Source organism: Diceros bicornis, chromosome 21 (genome assembly GCF_020826845.1).
Source record: "Diceros bicornis minor isolate mBicDic1 chromosome 21, mDicBic1.mat.cur, whole genome shotgun sequence".
Classification (NCBI taxonomy): domain Eukaryota; kingdom Metazoa; phylum Chordata; class Mammalia; order Perissodactyla; family Rhinocerotidae; genus Diceros; species Diceros bicornis.
Genome location: NC_080760.1, coordinates 29,695,035 through 29,713,014, shown reverse-complemented (window position 1 = coordinate 29,713,014; position 17,980 = coordinate 29,695,035). Strand labels below are relative to the sequence as shown.

At 38.2% G+C, this 17,980-nt stretch overlaps 1 protein-coding gene across 3 annotated transcripts in view; it reads left to right on the top strand.

Annotated features, from left to right (window-relative positions):
• Positions 1–17,980, top strand: part of CSMD3 (CUB and Sushi multiple domains 3) — a 1,210,091-nt gene that overhangs the window by 786,495 nt on the left and 405,616 nt on the right. For all 3 annotated transcript variants that reach the window (XM_058564813.1, XM_058564812.1, XM_058564811.1), the window contains one exon: positions 15,286–15,424. In XM_058564813.1, coding sequence (XP_058420796.1) covers positions 15,286–15,424 — 139 coding nt within the window. The remainder of the gene's footprint in view (positions 1–15,285; positions 15,425–17,980) is intronic.

The following is a 17,980-nucleotide window of genomic DNA, read 5'->3' as shown; positions in this document are numbered from 1 at the left end:
CACTTAAATGTTGCCTTCTCCCCACAACTCCTCTCTATCACAATTGTCTAGAAGTTTAGGCATATAGGCAAACTAGTGATCCACCCATGTTAACCAGTCTTCAACCCTAAAACTATGGAAAATCTTTGAGAAAAATGAAAGGAAACTTTTTATCTGCCATGGTCCTTTGAATAAGGATTGTTCAGACCAAAAAGGAGAAATGAGATCATAATGTGTTACAGTTCTATGATCCCACAGCTGAACTTAGATTCATTTCAGATACCTTAAATACAATTGTTGAACAGAATTGGGTTATGCATTTCATTCACTGACCTGAAGTTCAGCACTGATGCATTAACTAAGGATAGATTTAGGCTGTCTTTGTGAAAATTTGAACCTCTTTCTCTAGAATGGGTTGATCAAATTTCCTCATGAGGAAGAAAGATTAGATGCTTCTTAAAGTCTTGTGATCATTCAGTTTTGCTAAGGGAAAGCAAAATACATTAATTACTGTAATCGGCCTTGAAATCATTCACTTTGAAGTCTACCGTCAGCCTAACTCAGTTTAGTGACAATCAGTGACTCCTTCACCCACACTTAGACTGTAGCCTGAATATAACTGGCTCTATCTAGGGCCAGTCTCTGCATGGTGTCTCCTTCAAAGATACATCCTAAAGCTGTGAAGAGTAGTGTAGATGGGTCTCATAGGTCTCCTTTAATGGGCTGACACAGGGATTTTTATCATGTGCCACTTAGAAAGCTTTCTAAAAATGCTCTTTTTTCTCTTTCTCCACCAAAGTTTCCCACTCATAGCAGCTGCATAAACACTCTCCCTCTCTTGCCCTGTAGTCCCCTCATGACCCCGCTGCCCTCACGTTCATTTACTTTCCCGTTCCTTTCCCGTTCCACACAGCCCAAGTCCCCTGTTGGGCACCTATGAGCCTCCCCACTAAATTCAGCCCTCAGGAAATGCAGTTTTATCATGAGAATCTTCCTCTTTGGAATTCCTTCTTTCCACACCCTTTTTCTTTCTCATAATATGGTCAAAATTCTTTTGAGAGGACTCTAAGGGCTTTGCCAGGCTCACCCAGACCGTGTCCTTACAAGTCCCTTCTACCAGCCTAGGTGCTAGGAAATTAGGAAAGGGGGAGAACAGGGTGTGCCATAACCGTATTTGGATTTGTTTCTCTCTTCACCTGTGTGTGTGTCTGTAACTCCTGAGACATGGGTAAGATGGTGCTTTTATTTTATTTTTCTCAAGGCAATTGTGGGCAACTATATTTCCTGTACTTCACCGAGTAATGTAAACTAGAGCCATCCCTGATCCTCAAATCCTGGAATCTTTTTCTCACCCTATAAAATTCCAGAGGATTTTTAGGTACCGGAATTTTCCTTGTGACTAGTACAGCTATATAGAAGGCAAATTTTAAAGTATAATATCTGAGCCAGTCAGAGAAGTTCACTTATTGAGCTTTGGGAAACCGCTGGTCTCTACCCACCTATATTCTGCCTGTCTGAGGGCCCTCCAAAGGGCTGAGACATACCTGCCTTGTTGTTCATACCTCAGATAATCTGAGCATCATATTTGGCCTTCTTTCTTCATTGTCTCTTTTTACCATCTTAATTTAAAGTCTGTTTTGTCTGTGGCCTTCTTTCTTAAGTACAGCCAGCATTGACTCATTTTTGTCAGTTTTGATTTGCTTCACCAGATTCATGAGACCCTTTGTAGTGGGGATTGAGGGTTATTTGGTAAATTGGCTATAAGTCCGCTCTGCCATGAACAGTGCTTCTGATCCTCTCATCTCTTCATACCTTTTCTTGGAGGGTGTCTTGCCTTTAACTATTCCTATGAATTTACCACATATCCAGAACATGTCATTCCAACATTTGCCCTCAGCTCAAATTCATCTAGATATTTATGTCCTCCAGTGTAGTGAGGCTGACTGCTATTAGATAGAGGTTTTGATGAATCTGAGTCCATAAATAGCATCTAATGCCCAATGCTGTAGATCAGGAGTCATAACCTCAAATGCTTACAGGAGCAAGGCAGTAACAGAAATGAATTAGATGGGCTGAATAAAACAGCCTACCTTCCTCAGGAAGAGCGTTGATTTCTCACTTTTATAGAGACATAGTTGCAGATAAACATTTCTCTGTTTAATAACAACAATAATAAATAATACTAGAATGATATTATTGACAACTGACGACAGTGTTCCCATTAGCCCATACAGTCCCTTCATGCACATTAGAAAAGAACATTTTTCAAGAGTAAAATGGCTTGAGTTAGTGGTTACTAAAGTCACTTTAATTGGAAATCCAACAGCAGCAACCAATCCCTTGGGGAGTATGCTAGGCCAATGAGCATGTCAGAAGCCGTATACCAACCTGTCTCCCCCCACTTTTTTTTTTTTTTTTTTTTGGTGAGCAAGATTGGTCCTGAGCTAACATCTATTGCCAATCCTCCTCTTTTTGCTTGAGGAAGATTGTCCCTGAGCTAATATTTGTGCCAATCTTCCTCCGTTTTGCATATGGGACACTGCCACAGCAAGGCTTGACAAGCAGTATGTAGGTCCACACCCAGGATCTGAACCTGCAAACCCTGGGCCGCAGAAGTGGAGCCCACGAGCTCAACCACTACACCATCGGGTCAGCCCCAGCCAACCTGTGTCCCTTTTGATAAGGCATCCCAATGTCTCAAGAGATTGAGAGTCCTTTGGACTTACTCAAGAACCATTTTCCAGATATTTTATGAAAAAATTTCTTGAGTTCCTCTTTTTTGTGAATTTGTGTAACGTGTGTAACTGCTCAAATCCAGTCTTCTAGCACCTAGACTCTAGCTGGAACATCTTATCCTGAATTGCACATTCTCCCTCAGATTGTCATTTCAAACTCAGAGTAGTCTCTACAATATCCTTTTGGCTTTGCATTGCTATTCTGCTCATGTCTGGTTCTTTTTCACCATTTGGCACTACAGTTTTTCTAATAATTTAGCCACTAGTGTGGTATGATTTGATTCAGGCAGACTCAGAAACTATACCAAAGTACTTCAAGAAGCATTAATAAATAATAGAGACTTTTACTTTGTTTTTCTTCAAGAGCTGGGATGCAAAATTTTATACAGTGCAGTCCACAGAAAGCTTTCAAATATCTTCCTATGCCGTCTCTTCCTCCATCTTCCATTCAAGGTGGCTGTTACATGGAAAAATCCCCATCATCATCATCATTTTTCTCATGCTTACACACACAGTCCTGCCATCGCTAAGCTGTTCTCTCCCTTCCTATTTTCCTTTTCTCAGCCCCAAGCCCTTGCTCACATGTATTCAGCCCCTCCCCTCCATGCTTAAGCCTCAGGTGAACACAAGACCTACTGACTCTACTGTACTCTGCCTCCAAGAAAGATTAGTTCTAATCTCTCTAATCCCATTCTAGTAGTTTTCAGTTGAGATTCTGTCTCCTTGGAAGCTTGGTAAATACAATTCTGCACCTCATTATAAGAAATTATGCATTGGTTTGGAAAAAAAAAAAGAAGAGAGAGATCAAGTTTTTGACATCTCTTTTCAAGTTACTCTCTGAGTTGCATTTCTACTTTATAAGTGCCTGCTTCTGTATTTGCCAGTAATAAAACAGTCAACGAATCCCAAAAGAACTTGAAATAGATACCATGCCATGAGACTTAGAATAAAACAAGAAAATTTTCTTCCTAGGTGCCAAGCAATGAGTGCAAAGTCATCTAGAGTTTTCTGTTTTAAAAAGAAAGACATGGGCCAGCTCTGTGGCTTAGCGGTTAAGTGCTTGCGCTCTGCTGCTGGCGGCCCGGGTTCGGATCCCGGGTGTGCACCCACACACCGCTTCTCTGGCCATGCTGAGCCGCGTCCCACATGCCCCAACTAGAAGGATGTGCAACTATGACATACAGCTATCTACTGGGGCTTTGGGGGAAAAAATAAATAAACAAAATTAAAAAAAAAAAATTAGGGACTCCCTGCCCTGCTGTCTTTAAAAAAAAAAAAGGAAGACAGTTGGACATAAATTAACTCTCCTATCTCTGTTGTAGTCATAGGAGGAAACTGTTCCTGGGTATGAGGATTTATTATTCATTGGTGAATGTCATTTTTTTAAAAAGAAATGCTACTGAACTATTCTGTGTAGACTGAAAGGAGAGAAGGATTTATTTGCACACCAAAAGTGAGAGTTGGGTTAAAACGTATTCATTAATTTGTTATAAAATCTGAAATGCATGCCATTTACTTTTTTAAATCAAATGTTCCTTAGTAGTTTAAAGTTATAAAATTATTTAACTGTTCATGGAAAAATAAGTAAAACAAGTCTAAAAATTGTATACTTTATTAAATTTCAATTTATTAAATATACTACTCAGGCTCATTTTAGTCTCCCTTTCTGGTTTCTCTTCATCTCTGTTTGTATGTGTTCCAGAGCTAGGTCTTGGATATTTTCTCCTCTCTATTTTCAGTCACTCTCTTGGTAATTTTCATCCAGTCTCCAACTTTAAATACATCTATGTGCTGATGTCTCTCAAATTTACATCTCCAGCCTAGTTCTCTGCCCTGAATTCCAGACTCATATATTCAACTTCCTACTCAACATCTCCACTTAGATGTTTAATAGGCATCTCAAACTTCACCTGTCCAAAGTTGATCCGATCTGCCCACCCCCTATCACTCCAAACCTGCTACTGTCACAGACCTTCTCCATCATCGTTAATAACAGCACTCCATTTTTCCGGTAATTCAGGCCAAAACTCTTGGAATAATTTCTGACTCCTTTGTTTTTATCAATCATACACAATCCATCAGAAAAAAATCTGTTAGCTCTACCTTTGAAATATATTCAAAAGCCATCTGCTCCTTACTTCCTCCACTGCTGACATCCTGCTCCCAGCAACAATCATCTCTGGCCTTGATTACTACAATAGCCTCCTAACTGGTCTCACTGCTTCTGCCCTTGCTCCTATTCAATTCTGTAGAAATGGTTTATTGTTTAGGTCACCTGTGCCCACAGATTAGTTTCTTCATAGTCATTTCTCCTCTGGGACTCAGAAGGCTCTGATGCATGTATACTATCTGCTTCTCTCCTCCTTTTTACTTGGCTCTTTGTCTCCCATGCCCTCTGCACTGTAGCTAACAATGCCCTCTTTGATCTAAAGAAATCCTCTCAACAAAAATGGAAATGCAATATTGGCCTTCTGGATTACGTGGCCATGTTCTTGAATATAATTAGGATGTAATACATTCACTGGACTGCTTTATAGATAAAGAGGATTACATTTAATGAAATACGTTGGAAGAGTCAGATGAATGCTATTGGCTCAAAGCTCTTGACTTAATCAAGATGCTGAGTTAAGACTAACTGAAAGAAAAGTTGCCTCTTCCTTGTGGAGACTCATAATAATTTTGGATATTGATATCACTGTAGCCTCCAAGACAAGAAAACAATAGAAGCAAAATGCCTGACTAACAAGGTATAGAGGCAGATTTCCCTGTTGCTTTGGAATTGGCAACTTAGACCCCAAGCTAAGGAGAAAAAAGCTTCAGTATCTCCCTCCATAAAAAATTGAGGCCCAAATACCCCCTACATGGCTTATTAAGTGGGTTCTAACTGACTCATCTCTCTCCTTATTAAGTGGGTTCTAACTGATTTATCTCTCTCAAACGTAACCTCAGCTATCTCACTCCCAATTTATATAAGCAACAAAAGGAAAGTAAGGGAGATCAAGACATCTTTCTGTCTATCTATCTATCATTTATCTACCTGTAACTATTGAAATCAAAAGTTGTTCAGCTTTTCATTTATCTCCCTACAGGAAGGAGGATGTCAATCTCCTTCTCTTCAAGCCAAGCTGAAGGGAAGGGGTCTAAAAGAATCCCTCCTAGAGAATGGAGTGGCCTGTCAGAAAGAGGAACTAGAATCCCCAGGTGGATATCTGATTATACAGTATACTGCTGATCTGCCTTCTATACCAATTGAACAAGAGAAAGAAAATTGGCAAAAGCTGGCAGATTGAAGAGAGGGAAAGCTGTCTAGTTCAAACAATTTGTCAAATCAATGTTGTGAGTTTCCTATGCATCAAATGAAGACCAAAGAAGGTACCTGGGCTTGGCCATCAGGTGAAGGAAGCCCAACAACCGGAGAGCATAGGGTATACTGCCAGGGGTGGGAGCAGGGAGATGACTGGGAAAAGTTGAGCTTTTCCTATATCAGGGAATTATGCAGTAAGAAGCCACCCCTCCCCAACTCTTGGCCTTTCCCAAGAACTCATTTAGTCTCCTCACAGAGAACAAACATTTTCCATCTCTAACAAATGGAAGGCATCAGGGACCAGTCAGGGTTAGTGAGGGAAACGGCAAAAGCCAGAAGAGGACTATGACAGCATGATCTGCCTCATCCTAGCCCTAACACACCACAGGAAAAAGGAACTAAAAGGAAGAGGGAGGGAACGAGATGAGAATGAGGAGACAGCGTCTTCTATACTACAAGCGCTGAAGTAAATGGAGGAATGAATCAACAAGTGCTGATCCTCCACCAGCACCTTCTCCCCGTCTCTCTGGCCATTGCTCAAAGGTGCGCCTTGGGTGGATGTACTGACAGTGATGAGAAAGTTAGAGGATCTGTCCACCATTTCTTTAAGGAGAGGGAGATTTGGCAGTGCATGTTTGAAGGTAATAATTAGGAAAAAAAAGACAAGAAATCAATTTCTGGTTTTGTTCCACCAATTTCAGAATGTTCTGTAAAATGCTCACTCAAGCAAGAACTTCCTTGCCCTCAGCAGAGAACTCCCTGCATAACTGTGGCTTGTGCTCCTTCCTACTCCCTAATGGGATATCTGAGAGAATTCCTTGAGTGAATAGATTGGGACTGAAGTCCCTAGAGAACAGGGAGGCAAGACTGGACTTGCATACCTGATGAACTTTCCCTTTGAGGATAAAGGGTTTTCTCTTGAATCTCAATTAGCCTCAAAAGGAAAGGAAACCTGTCTCATTCACAGATATTACATTCTCTTTGGAGGGAGTTCTTTTGAGGGTGCAATTAGAGTAACAATTTGATGCATAGATCAGAATTTATTTGTGGTTCTCAGAGAGAGAATGTGTGTTCACACACATACACATATTTATATCTAAAAATAAATTCTTTTAGTTACATATTTAGGTAGTATTAAATTCCAGGTCTCCTGGAGGACTACCATGGGGTAACTAATTAAGTAGCAATCTGCAGGGTTTTGCTCCTTATCTCTGTGGAGCTGAGTATGCGGGAAGGGAGGACGGGGGTACGGTAATGGAAGGAAATGCAGAGCTGTGATTGCTTCTCTGCAATCCCGGCCCTTTAATTCCTATGTTTCTGGCTTCCTGTTTTTGTCCTAGATACAGACCCAACTTGTTTCCCATAATTTTCTTTGAAACATCATCCAGTGTGCTGAAGTTAGACCTGGTGGTTACTTACCACACTTATAACCATAAAGCAAGTTAAAAGGGTAAAATAAGGAAAGAAATGGAACCGTCATTGTTTGATAATCCCTGACGCGGCATCTAGTTTTTATCGTGCGCAGCTCCACAGAAAGGCTCGCTATCAGACCAAATGTTAGAATGCTCTCTTTTTTAAGTCACTTACAACCAAACCCCTGCAATCAAAACCCAGCTCTTCTGGTTGCCAACTCCCTTCTGAGCACCTAAGTGCCACTTCTCAGATGAAAGAGCATCTCCTGCTGTGGAACACTGGAATTCCTTAGCATTTTTTTTTCAAGAGAATTTTGTCTGAACACAGTCTGAAGCACTTCTGATTCTTTCCTACAGGTCTTAAAATATACTGCATATTTTGAACTTGTACATTCTACTTAAGGTACAGAAATGAGTCAGCGCTCCAACTTGAATTATTTATAAAAGACTTTCTTCAGGCCTTAGAAAAATAAAACTGGATAAATGAACTATATTCTACTTTATATTTTATCCTTCATGCTCTGTTTAAAAAGGGAGGTTTAGAGGCACCAGACTGTATTTCACTAACAGATCCAAATCACCTCTTTATCCTGGGGACCTGAGAGATTATCCAGGAGAGTCTTAGAGCTACAGACCAGCTACATCCTCTTAAATTTTGCCAGTGTGGTCTGTGGGCTGACAGCAATAAAATAACCCAAAGGATTGGGGTGGGGCGGGGGTCTTGTTAACAATGCAGTTATAAGGGTCTACCTTATAACTACTAAAAGTACATCTGGGAATCTGCATTTTAACAAGTTCTCTAGGTACCCACTAAGGTTTGAAAGTCTTCAAAAGCAGTAACCTCTGCATAAACCCAAAAGGTCCTCTCTGTTCCTCCACTAACTATAAGCTTCAGAAACAAAGAATTACTTGACTTTCCTTCATCCACATTAATATTTCTCACTTCCTGTCTTTGCTCTTTCTGTCTCCCTTCCCCCTGTCTTCTATTCATTTTTTAACATTAATCCACCTCTGACAAAATCTCCTTCAAGAACTCTTTCCTAATGTTCCTGGGATGTTACCTGTCTTGCCCCTACATTTCCAGACTGCCTACCCAGCTCACGCATGTACTTATATTGCATGTTAGCTGCGCCTATCTTCCTTGTAGAAGTTGTGTGTCTCTTGAGGGCAGATATAATGTCATATAGATTTTTTTTTTTTAATTTCAGCACCTAGCATAGTATCTCCTATACAGCAGAAAGTAAATAAATGCTTACTGAATTAATGAATACATGAATAATAAATTAATTAATATTAAGGAAGCACTTAAAATGAAGTGGTTAGAATCTCAAATTTATATTAAAAATCTTTGGGTTGAATATTCTATTCCCCTAAATCTTCCATCTCTAACTTCACTAAACCTATGTTAAAGAGAATAAGATATGCTTAAATAAATGTCTCTCTTGGAAAATTAATGCAATACATCTATCACGGAAGTAGTTCCTAACCTGGCATTTAAAGATTTGAATATGAATCTCATCTCTGTCACTACCTAGGTCTGTGTTTCTCATCAAGTCATGTGCTTCATGATTTTTTCTTTATCTGCAAAACTGGCATAAGAAAGAAGCCAGCATTTTTATGCTACAAGATTATTAAAAGAATCAAATTAAGTAATGTATATAAAAGCATACTCTAAAACTGGAATGCGTTATGACTGTCTTAGTTACTATGGCAGAAATGGCTAGCTGTTCACCTTTAAGCTGTGTTACCCCATTCATTATAATGTGTTTTAGGTGGAAAATAGCTACCCATCTGAGGGACTACATTTCACAGCCTCTTTCGCAGTTAGGTGAGTAAGCCCAAGTAATGTAAATAACTTCCAGGCCATGGTCCATAAAAAGCACTCACAGAGTGGTCCTCCATGCTCTGTTTCCTTTCCTACCAGCTGAAATGGAAATGATCCCCAAGGCAATCTAGGAAATCACGTGTTGAAAATGGCAGAGGTTTTGTTATCCTGGGTCTTGAGAGACGATGAGGAGGAAGGCTATTCTGCCAATAGGTTTACTTCATTGTACTGTTCCATGAGTGTGTCAAAGAAAAATTTCACCAGACAGCGTTCAACAGGCAAGTCTTTATTCAAGACTATTACAATAGGGAAGAGAGATTGAACTCAACTGCGCTGAGGGAAGGTTCTTAAGGGCTGGGTTGAGCTAGTGGAAAAGTACTAGAGGAAGTTAGGTGAGGGATCTAGAGTCTTGAAGAAGCCTGTCTAATGTTTAGTCAAGCTGATGGCTGTTTTGGTCAAGTGAGAAATAAGCTATTCTATTAAGCTACTAAAATCTAGGTATTTATTTAGTTTACCAGCTACAATGTCCTAATTCACACAGTTAGGAGAGAGAAAAACCCAAACAGAAATAGTCCATCCCAGCCTTTGCCCAATGTAGTGATATAATGGGTATTGGTCCATACCTACTTAATGTTATTAAATTAAAATATTTTTTTCAATGGGTTGCATCTTAAACCATCTTTTATTTTTTTCCTCTAAGTATTCCCCTTTATCTTCTATCTACATCGAAGCTTTAACATCAGGCTGTGTTGAAATGACACCTAACATAGCCAAGAGCTCCAGATTCTATTTTCTATTGTTTCTTGTGGTGTTTCACAGACTTTTTAGCCTCAGCACTGAATCTCATTATTTTTTACATAAAACTCCTTTCTGTTTTGTGTACTCATTTTGGTGAATGGAATCACCATCCATCCTGTTGTACATGCCAGGTGCCCGATAACCAGTTCAGACTCCTTCATCTTGCTCATTCACTGCATGTAATTAATAAATGCTTTTGAGTCTGTCTCTTAAATAGCTCTCGTATTCAGCTCATCCTTGTTACCACCCAATTTCAGAATCTGATTATGCCTTTCGTGGATAATTGTAAGTCTCCTAGTTGATCACCATCTCCAGGTGCACTGCCCGTAGTCCATTTTACATGCAATTTCCATTTAAATAAAAATCTTATTCTTTGTATGTTTGTATATGTATCCTTTGTCTACAATTTTTCAATTGCCTATGGTTCTCTTTACTTAATATAGCATACCAGGTCCTTTTCTACTCTTCCTCCATCTCCCATCACTTCTTGGTTCCCTGAAAAAGGTACTGGCATTACTCAAAAACACTGCTAACTCAACCTCTACTCTTTTGCACATGTTGTTGCTTCCATTTGCAATATCCTCTCTCTCTTTTCCTCCTGGTAAACTCTGACTCATCTTGAAAACTCAAACAGAATCTCTTCCCTGAAGCCTGAATTGTAGAAATTGTCCCATCTTCCAGACCCCTTGTCCCATGGACCTATCTTTTTTTTTCTTTTTTTAATTTTTATTTATTTATTTTTCCCCCAAAGCCCCAGTAGATATTTGTGTGTCATAGTTGCACATCCTTCTAGTTGCTGTATGTGGGACACAGCCTCAGCATGGCCCGAGAAGCGGTGCGTCAGTGCGAGCCCGGGATTCGAACCCGGGCTGCCAGCATTGGAGCGCACGCACTTAACCGATAAGCCACGGGGCCGGCCCGGACCTATCTTTTTTATAGAATTTATGATTATTACTTTTTGTTTATGTTTCTGTCTTTTGCACGTGGTGCTGTGAGGAAAGGAAGAAGAGTATCTTGATGATATTTGGAAAGAAGTTTCTAGAGTCAAATTGCCTCTGTTCAAATCCTTGCTGGCTGGTATGCAAATTATTTAGATTCTCTACACAGCAATGTTTTTATCTGTAATAATAGTACATATGTGGCTGGATTATATTGAGCATTATATAAAATAATCCAAAGGACTTACACAGTGCCTGGCACATAAGAAATATTTGATAAATATTTATTAGTAGAAATAGTACAAATACCACACAGGTGCATAACTGACACACAATTGTTTGTTGAATGACTAAAATATGAATGAGTAAATGACGAATGAATGAATGGGACTTTGAAAATACCTGGTTATGTTCTTGGTCTCCTCTCTACTTTCTATATATTCCAAGTTTCCCTTGTTCAGTCAGGGATAGCTGTCTTTTACAGTCTTTCTTAAACCATAGTACATTTACACCTGGAGGTACACAAGATTATTTTAGGTGTTAAATGTATAAGCATTTCTTAAATTTCAATAGCTACATATTTATTTTTAGGCATTTTGGAAAAAATATAACTAGTACATAAAAGCTATGAGATCATGGATATTTTTGCTTAGGGCAAGTCTAAGGAAGTCATTTAAGTTAAAATAAAAGTAAGTCTATTTAAAGAAAATTATTAATTCAATAATATAAGCAGTACATGGATACGGCAAAATTATAAGGTTTGGACAACTAACTTATTGCCTTTCTGTTTGTATTGTTAGTCATATTACAGTTAAATTTCTCTTTACAAATTCAAATCTTTGTTATTAAATACTATTATTAGTTCTCTGTTCTGTAGGGGGAAGAGGGAGAATCTCCCTCTGCCCTTTCCCTTAAGGTTCTTCTGGCTGGCCAAATAATTAACAAGACAGGTTAGCAGGAGAAAATAATACCAAGTTTAATAACATGTATACATGGGAGAAGCTCAGAAATGAGCAACTCGTCCCTCTGTCTAAGCTGCTTTCTTAAGTATTGCAGCTAAAGGTGAAGGAACGTGTTGGGGGTGGGTAGTGGCCTGGGACTTCAGAGGGCAGGAGGACAATTCTTTTCAGGGTCATCTATTGATAATGTGGTCAGGGAGAGATAGAGTTTTTTGATAAAAGGGGCTTGGTGCCCCTCCCATTGTAACATCTATTTTACATTATCTTTATAGCCATCATGATAGAAGATCTGTTCCAGGAATGAGCCACCATGTCAGATTCTTTAGGCAGTTAGTGGGGGAGGTCAAATGTCCTTATTGTCTTCAGCTCGAAATAATCCGCATACCAGAGTGGTGCTTCCTGGGGCAGCTTGCCCTGAGCACCATCAGTTCCAAAGCTCTTTTCTTATATTCTGTACTCCTTTCTGCTTTGGGCAGATTTCTACATCTGTTTTTTCTTTTTCTCTTGAATGTTTTCTCTACACTTGGTCTCTCCTTATTTTTTCCTGCATTTTGTCCACTCCGCACTCTGCTGCTGTTGTTACACCGGGGCTTCTCCATGTGCCCTTCTTCCTGCCAGGTGCCTGCTAGTCACTGTGATCGTGAGGCTTTTCCTGACTGAGCTCCACTGAGCATCTCTCTCTTCTCTTAAGTTTCACACCTTCTTGGGGAATCTGTTCCCATACTATTGGAATGACAATTTTGGAGAATTCCAACCCTATGTGTAAGAGAAAGAAGCTACTTCAGAATATGTCATAAAAAATTAACTAAGAGAAGACTCATTTTTTAGCAGGGTCACTATTCAGGAAAGTCCTTTCAGGAAACAAACAGTAGCCACATCTTTATGTCACTCCTTTGCTTTAAAGCCCCCTCCTGACTCTGCCTCCCTCACACTTTGGACTGAAGGACCGGCTGAAATGCTTCTGGGTAATTTTTAATCCTTTATGGCCCATTACTCAATTGTTAATTTTATGACTGATTACCTCTTTTAATGATGATCAAACTGAACTGCACAAATACTTTCCTAGAACAATATGAGTGGATGACACATTAAGTATTTCTGTCAAAAACTCTCCATGTTTCCAGGACCTTCTCTCACTAAAATACTTTACTCTGTCTTTTAAATATGGTAATTTAAGTGACTATTATGCATGTAATTTTATTTTTGAAATACGTAATAACCCTCCAGGAAACCTAATTATGAGTCATCACAACAAGGAAGAGTAAATAATCCTCGTGAAAATGGTCTCCTTTGAAAGCTTTTTAGAAAACAAAATTAAATTCTACTAAGGAAGAAAATTTAGTTTTATATGAAAGTTCTTTCTCATAAAAATAACAAATTTTGGCAATTTCTCATAGAAAATGTTTTTTCTCAAATGGATATTTTATAGTAATGCTTTATTCCTAGGTTAATTTATAAATATTTCCTATTTTATTTGGGTTATATCAAATTATTTGAAGAATGAAAAAGAGTAAAAATTGTGTCTGGAGCAGTAGGTTTTAGAAATTCCGTAAGGTAAAACAGAAAGAAACACATAAACAATAATTAAAAAATATAAACACATGAGATAGAGTTTAAACGGAAAGATTTAAAATAAATAAAAATATAACATGGTAAGTCATTGGGAATGGTCTCTAATGTGTTGAAAAGCTGATATAATATACACTGGATCTTTTTTTTTCTTTCAAAATAATGTTCAATAATTCAGGTAGTCTAGTCCTTTTTTTCTATGTGTATTTCCTGAAGGTATAGAGCAGGCTAATGTAGCTGGGCTGCAGAGGGAAGGGGAGAATTTCAGAGTCTAGGCTACAGAGTAAGCAACAGCTAGCTCATGCAGGACCTTAATGGTCAACACAGACAGAAGCCATTGAAGGGCATGGTCAGATTTATGGTTTGAAAAAAATCACTCTCGCTATAGCATGGAAGACAATTAGTATGGATGAAGAGACCAGGTAGGAGGGTTTGCTCCGGGGATGAGATTATGGTAATTTAAACTAATATGGCAGCTATAGCGATAGAGAAACAAGAATGAGCCTGAGGACGGGTCAGATACAGGAGTAAATGGTAAGGATACTGGAAATATGAAAGATGACTACTTCCAGTTTTCTGGCTTATGCAACTCCATGGATGGTGGTTTCATTTACCAATACAGGAAATAATGGGAGAAGACTGATTTTGAGGTCCTGTTTTATAAAAACTGACTTGAAAGTACTTTTGAGACTTTTAAGCCTTGTCAACTTTGGCAAGTTGCTCTTCTCTGAACTTGGTTTATTCATCCCCAAAATGAGGTGTTTACACTGAAAGATCTAATCAGAACCTACTGGAATTATGTTATCATTGTCTTTTCAATTGTGTGTGAGGTTAGGGAAAAGCAGAAGTTTAAATACATGAAATGATAAGCTGGGGATTTGAATCTGATGTTAAAGGGAAAAAGAATCAAAATGCATACCTACGAAAGGGAATGGTATGGTGCAACTGTAATTTGAAGGACTTTATTCTGACAGCTGGACTGAAGCAACAGAGAAATTAGCAGATGTGAAATCAGGGAAGAGGCTGAATCAACAAAGGCCTAAATTGTAGTAGGGACTCTAGAAAAAGGAAGATCAAAGTTTTAGACACTGTGTAGCATGAATTATCAGTATTTGATAACATAAATTAGAAAATGAAAAAGAGAAAAACTAAAACTAGCAACTTACATTTTTCTTCAATCTTTGAAGATGAAGAAGATGATGGAGACACAAGAACGTATTTAAGAGTATTATCAGGAGACTTGAGGATGATCAGTTTTTCTGAGACACTGAGTGTGCAGCTATACCATATTTCAAAAAGTAATTCACTTTTTTTTTTTTTTTTTTTGGTGAGGAAGATTAGCCCTGAGCTAACATCTGTTGCCAATCCTCCTCTTTTTGCTGAGGAAGATTGTCCCTGGGCTAACATCCGTGCCCATCTTCCTCTACTTTATATGTGGGACACCTGCCACAGCATGGCTTGATAAGCAGTGCGTAGATCTGTGCCCGAGATCCAAACCCAGGCACCCTGGGCCACCTAAGCAGAGCACGTGAGCTTAACCACTACACCACGGGGCCAGCCCCATAATTTACTTTTTTTAAGGAAAATAATTATTCAATAATAAAAGTACTAGATGCACTTTTACCTTCAAAAACATTATTAACTAGCATTTAATAAGTACATACAGAGATTCATTTTAAAAATGATACGTAGTTAGTACTAAGGATAATTTCTGCAACTTATTCTAAAAGTTATGTTCCTACTTGTTCTCTGATTTTATTTTTCAGCTCCATGTGGTGGCCATTTTTCAGCTCCCAGTGGATTGATTCTCTCACCAGGATGGCCAGGATACTATAAAGACTCTTTGAATTGTGAGTGGGTGATTGAAGCTGAACCCGGACACTCTATCAAAATTACATTTGAAAGGTCTCTGCAAATATTTTTCTACCTTTAAAAAAGAAGATTATCTGAAAGAATAGTTGACATTTTCCATTTTATTTACCAAATCAATGTATAATTTTATTGCAATAGTCAATTGTTGTGCCTTGAATGCTTCAGACTTTTGCCCCCTTTTATCATTTCAGCCTGTTTTAAAGTTAAGTTTTCTGTTTGTTTAATGCTGTGTCAGTACTATTGAGATATGCAAGATGAACCTGTTTTCTTATATATATACACACTACTGAGATATGAACATGCAACCTTTAACTTAATGAGTTTAGTTGTCTTGTATTTTGAAGGGCCTGTGAACTCTCCTCTGCTAGATTTCAAGAGGCAAAGCTGCTGTAAACACATTCAAGTCGATACCATATTGCAGCCTAAGACACTTACGCACACTACCCATGTACCTAAACTTATAAGTCCTTTAGAAAAATGGCTGTGTCAAATTAATGTGTCTTAACGATTGGCCAGTTGAGGTTTTTTCCTAGGAATGTTAGTGTTACTGACAAATAATCTATATCATGAAAGACTGTAAGATTAGCTATTAAGAAGGTAAAAGAATGAAACTTCTGGTCTGTGACTGGGTCACTATTCACAAATCCAAATAGAAGTATCTATATAATTTCCCAATTATATTATTGACTCCCCTCATCTCTCAACCCCTTTCTTAAAAAAAAAAAAAAAAGAACATCTGTAAGCATTGTATTCACATAGTAAACATATAAATATACAAATACAGCAGAATTGTGCTCTGATTTTAAATCTTACACACATAACAAGATCCTTCCCTAATTCAAGAGGTCCTTCACTGGATTAATCTACCCATGCTAATGTTAAAATTTGAGAAGAAAACAGTTTCTATTTTGACAGATGTAAAGTATTAAACATTTCATGTGAGGTCATCCGATCTTACCATGACCTACACAACTTTACTATGACTGTATTACTTTGCTACAGCTGCCATAACAATGTACCACAGACTAAGTGCTTAAATAACAGAAATTTATTTCTTCACAGTTCTAGAAGCTAGAAGTCTGAGATCAAGATGTCAACAGTGTATTTCTTCTGAGGCCTTAGTCCTTGGCTTGTAGATAGATGGTTTTCCTCTCCCTGTGTCTTCATGTGGTCTTCCCTTTGTGTGTATCTGTTTCCTAATTTTCTCTTCTTATAAGGACACTAGTCCTATTGGATTAGGATCCACCCATATGATCTCATTTTACCTTAATTACCTCTTTAAAGGGCCTTTGTCCAAAAACAGTCACATTCTGAGGTCTTGGGGGTTTGCACTTCAACATATGAATTTTAGGGGTAAACAGTTCAACCCATAACAATGACCTACACATTAAAAAGAAGTTTTTATTTAGAACAATTTGGCAGAGTTTGTTGTTATGATGTTAAAATCATAGTCTTAGTTCAGTGGTTGACATAGCCTGTGTTGCCCTGGCAATTTTAGAGAAGCTTCAAAAGCATCTTATTTATTCAGAATCAAATCTTTGTCAAATAACATTTTTCTATGAATGTGGGACTTTAATTAACCAACCTTACTTTATTACACAGAATTCTATTTTGTTTGGAATATATAATATAACACAATATTATTGATTGTATCATCGAATAATGTAAAAAACTATGTCGGTTCATGTCAATGAGACAGATTTGTTATATATTTTTGATTTATTAAATTTAGAGCATCACATTTGAAGGATTAGCATGTTGATCAGCATTATAATTGATCTCATATTTTGAATAAATGCATATATTATAGGTTTAAGTACATGATTTTAGTATTTTCTGTTTTGGACTTAACGTTATTTTGTATCAAGAATTATGATGTTAAAATAATTGAAAATATGTTATCATATTTACATAGCTCATAACATCTATCACCCATATAGTTCTCACTAGTTATCATCCTTCAATATCTAGATAAAAAGGTTTGAGCCCCATCCCACGTACAGAGGGAAGTTGAGACCCTCCTTAAGTTTTCCGAGAATCCCCGGGCTGTTTTTGTTTAGTTCTGGGTCTGAACTCCTGCTCTCAGAGTCATCTCACCTGTGAGACACGGAGGCCGCTGCCCTCTCTCAACTCCTTACTCTGCTCCTTATTTGTATAACTTTCCTTTATTCTCACAAACCTTCTTACAAGTGGTAACCTAAGAGGAATATTGCACAATCCAGAATAATTTAAGATTAAATAAACCTTCATTGTCCTAAAATTTTTCTAACTCCCATCACAAGAATGATTGCCTGCATGGCTCCAGTTCCCTCTCTTATCCCAGCCGCTTTTCCATCTCTAGTCTTCTCTGCATCCGGGATCTTCAACCTTCATTTCCCACTCCCTAGCACCCCCTCCTGTATATATAGCAGGTTAAGTCTCAAAATACCTGTTACTTTTATTATGTAGAGCAATTTAGCTATTTGTTTCTCTGAGCTCCCAACTGGGTGATGTTGGGAGATGGGGATGGGGGTGGATTTTGCCTTTCTTTCCAATATGCAAATTAAGAATTTTTTCTTAACATCAAAGATCAGTGTTCCCCTAAGAAGA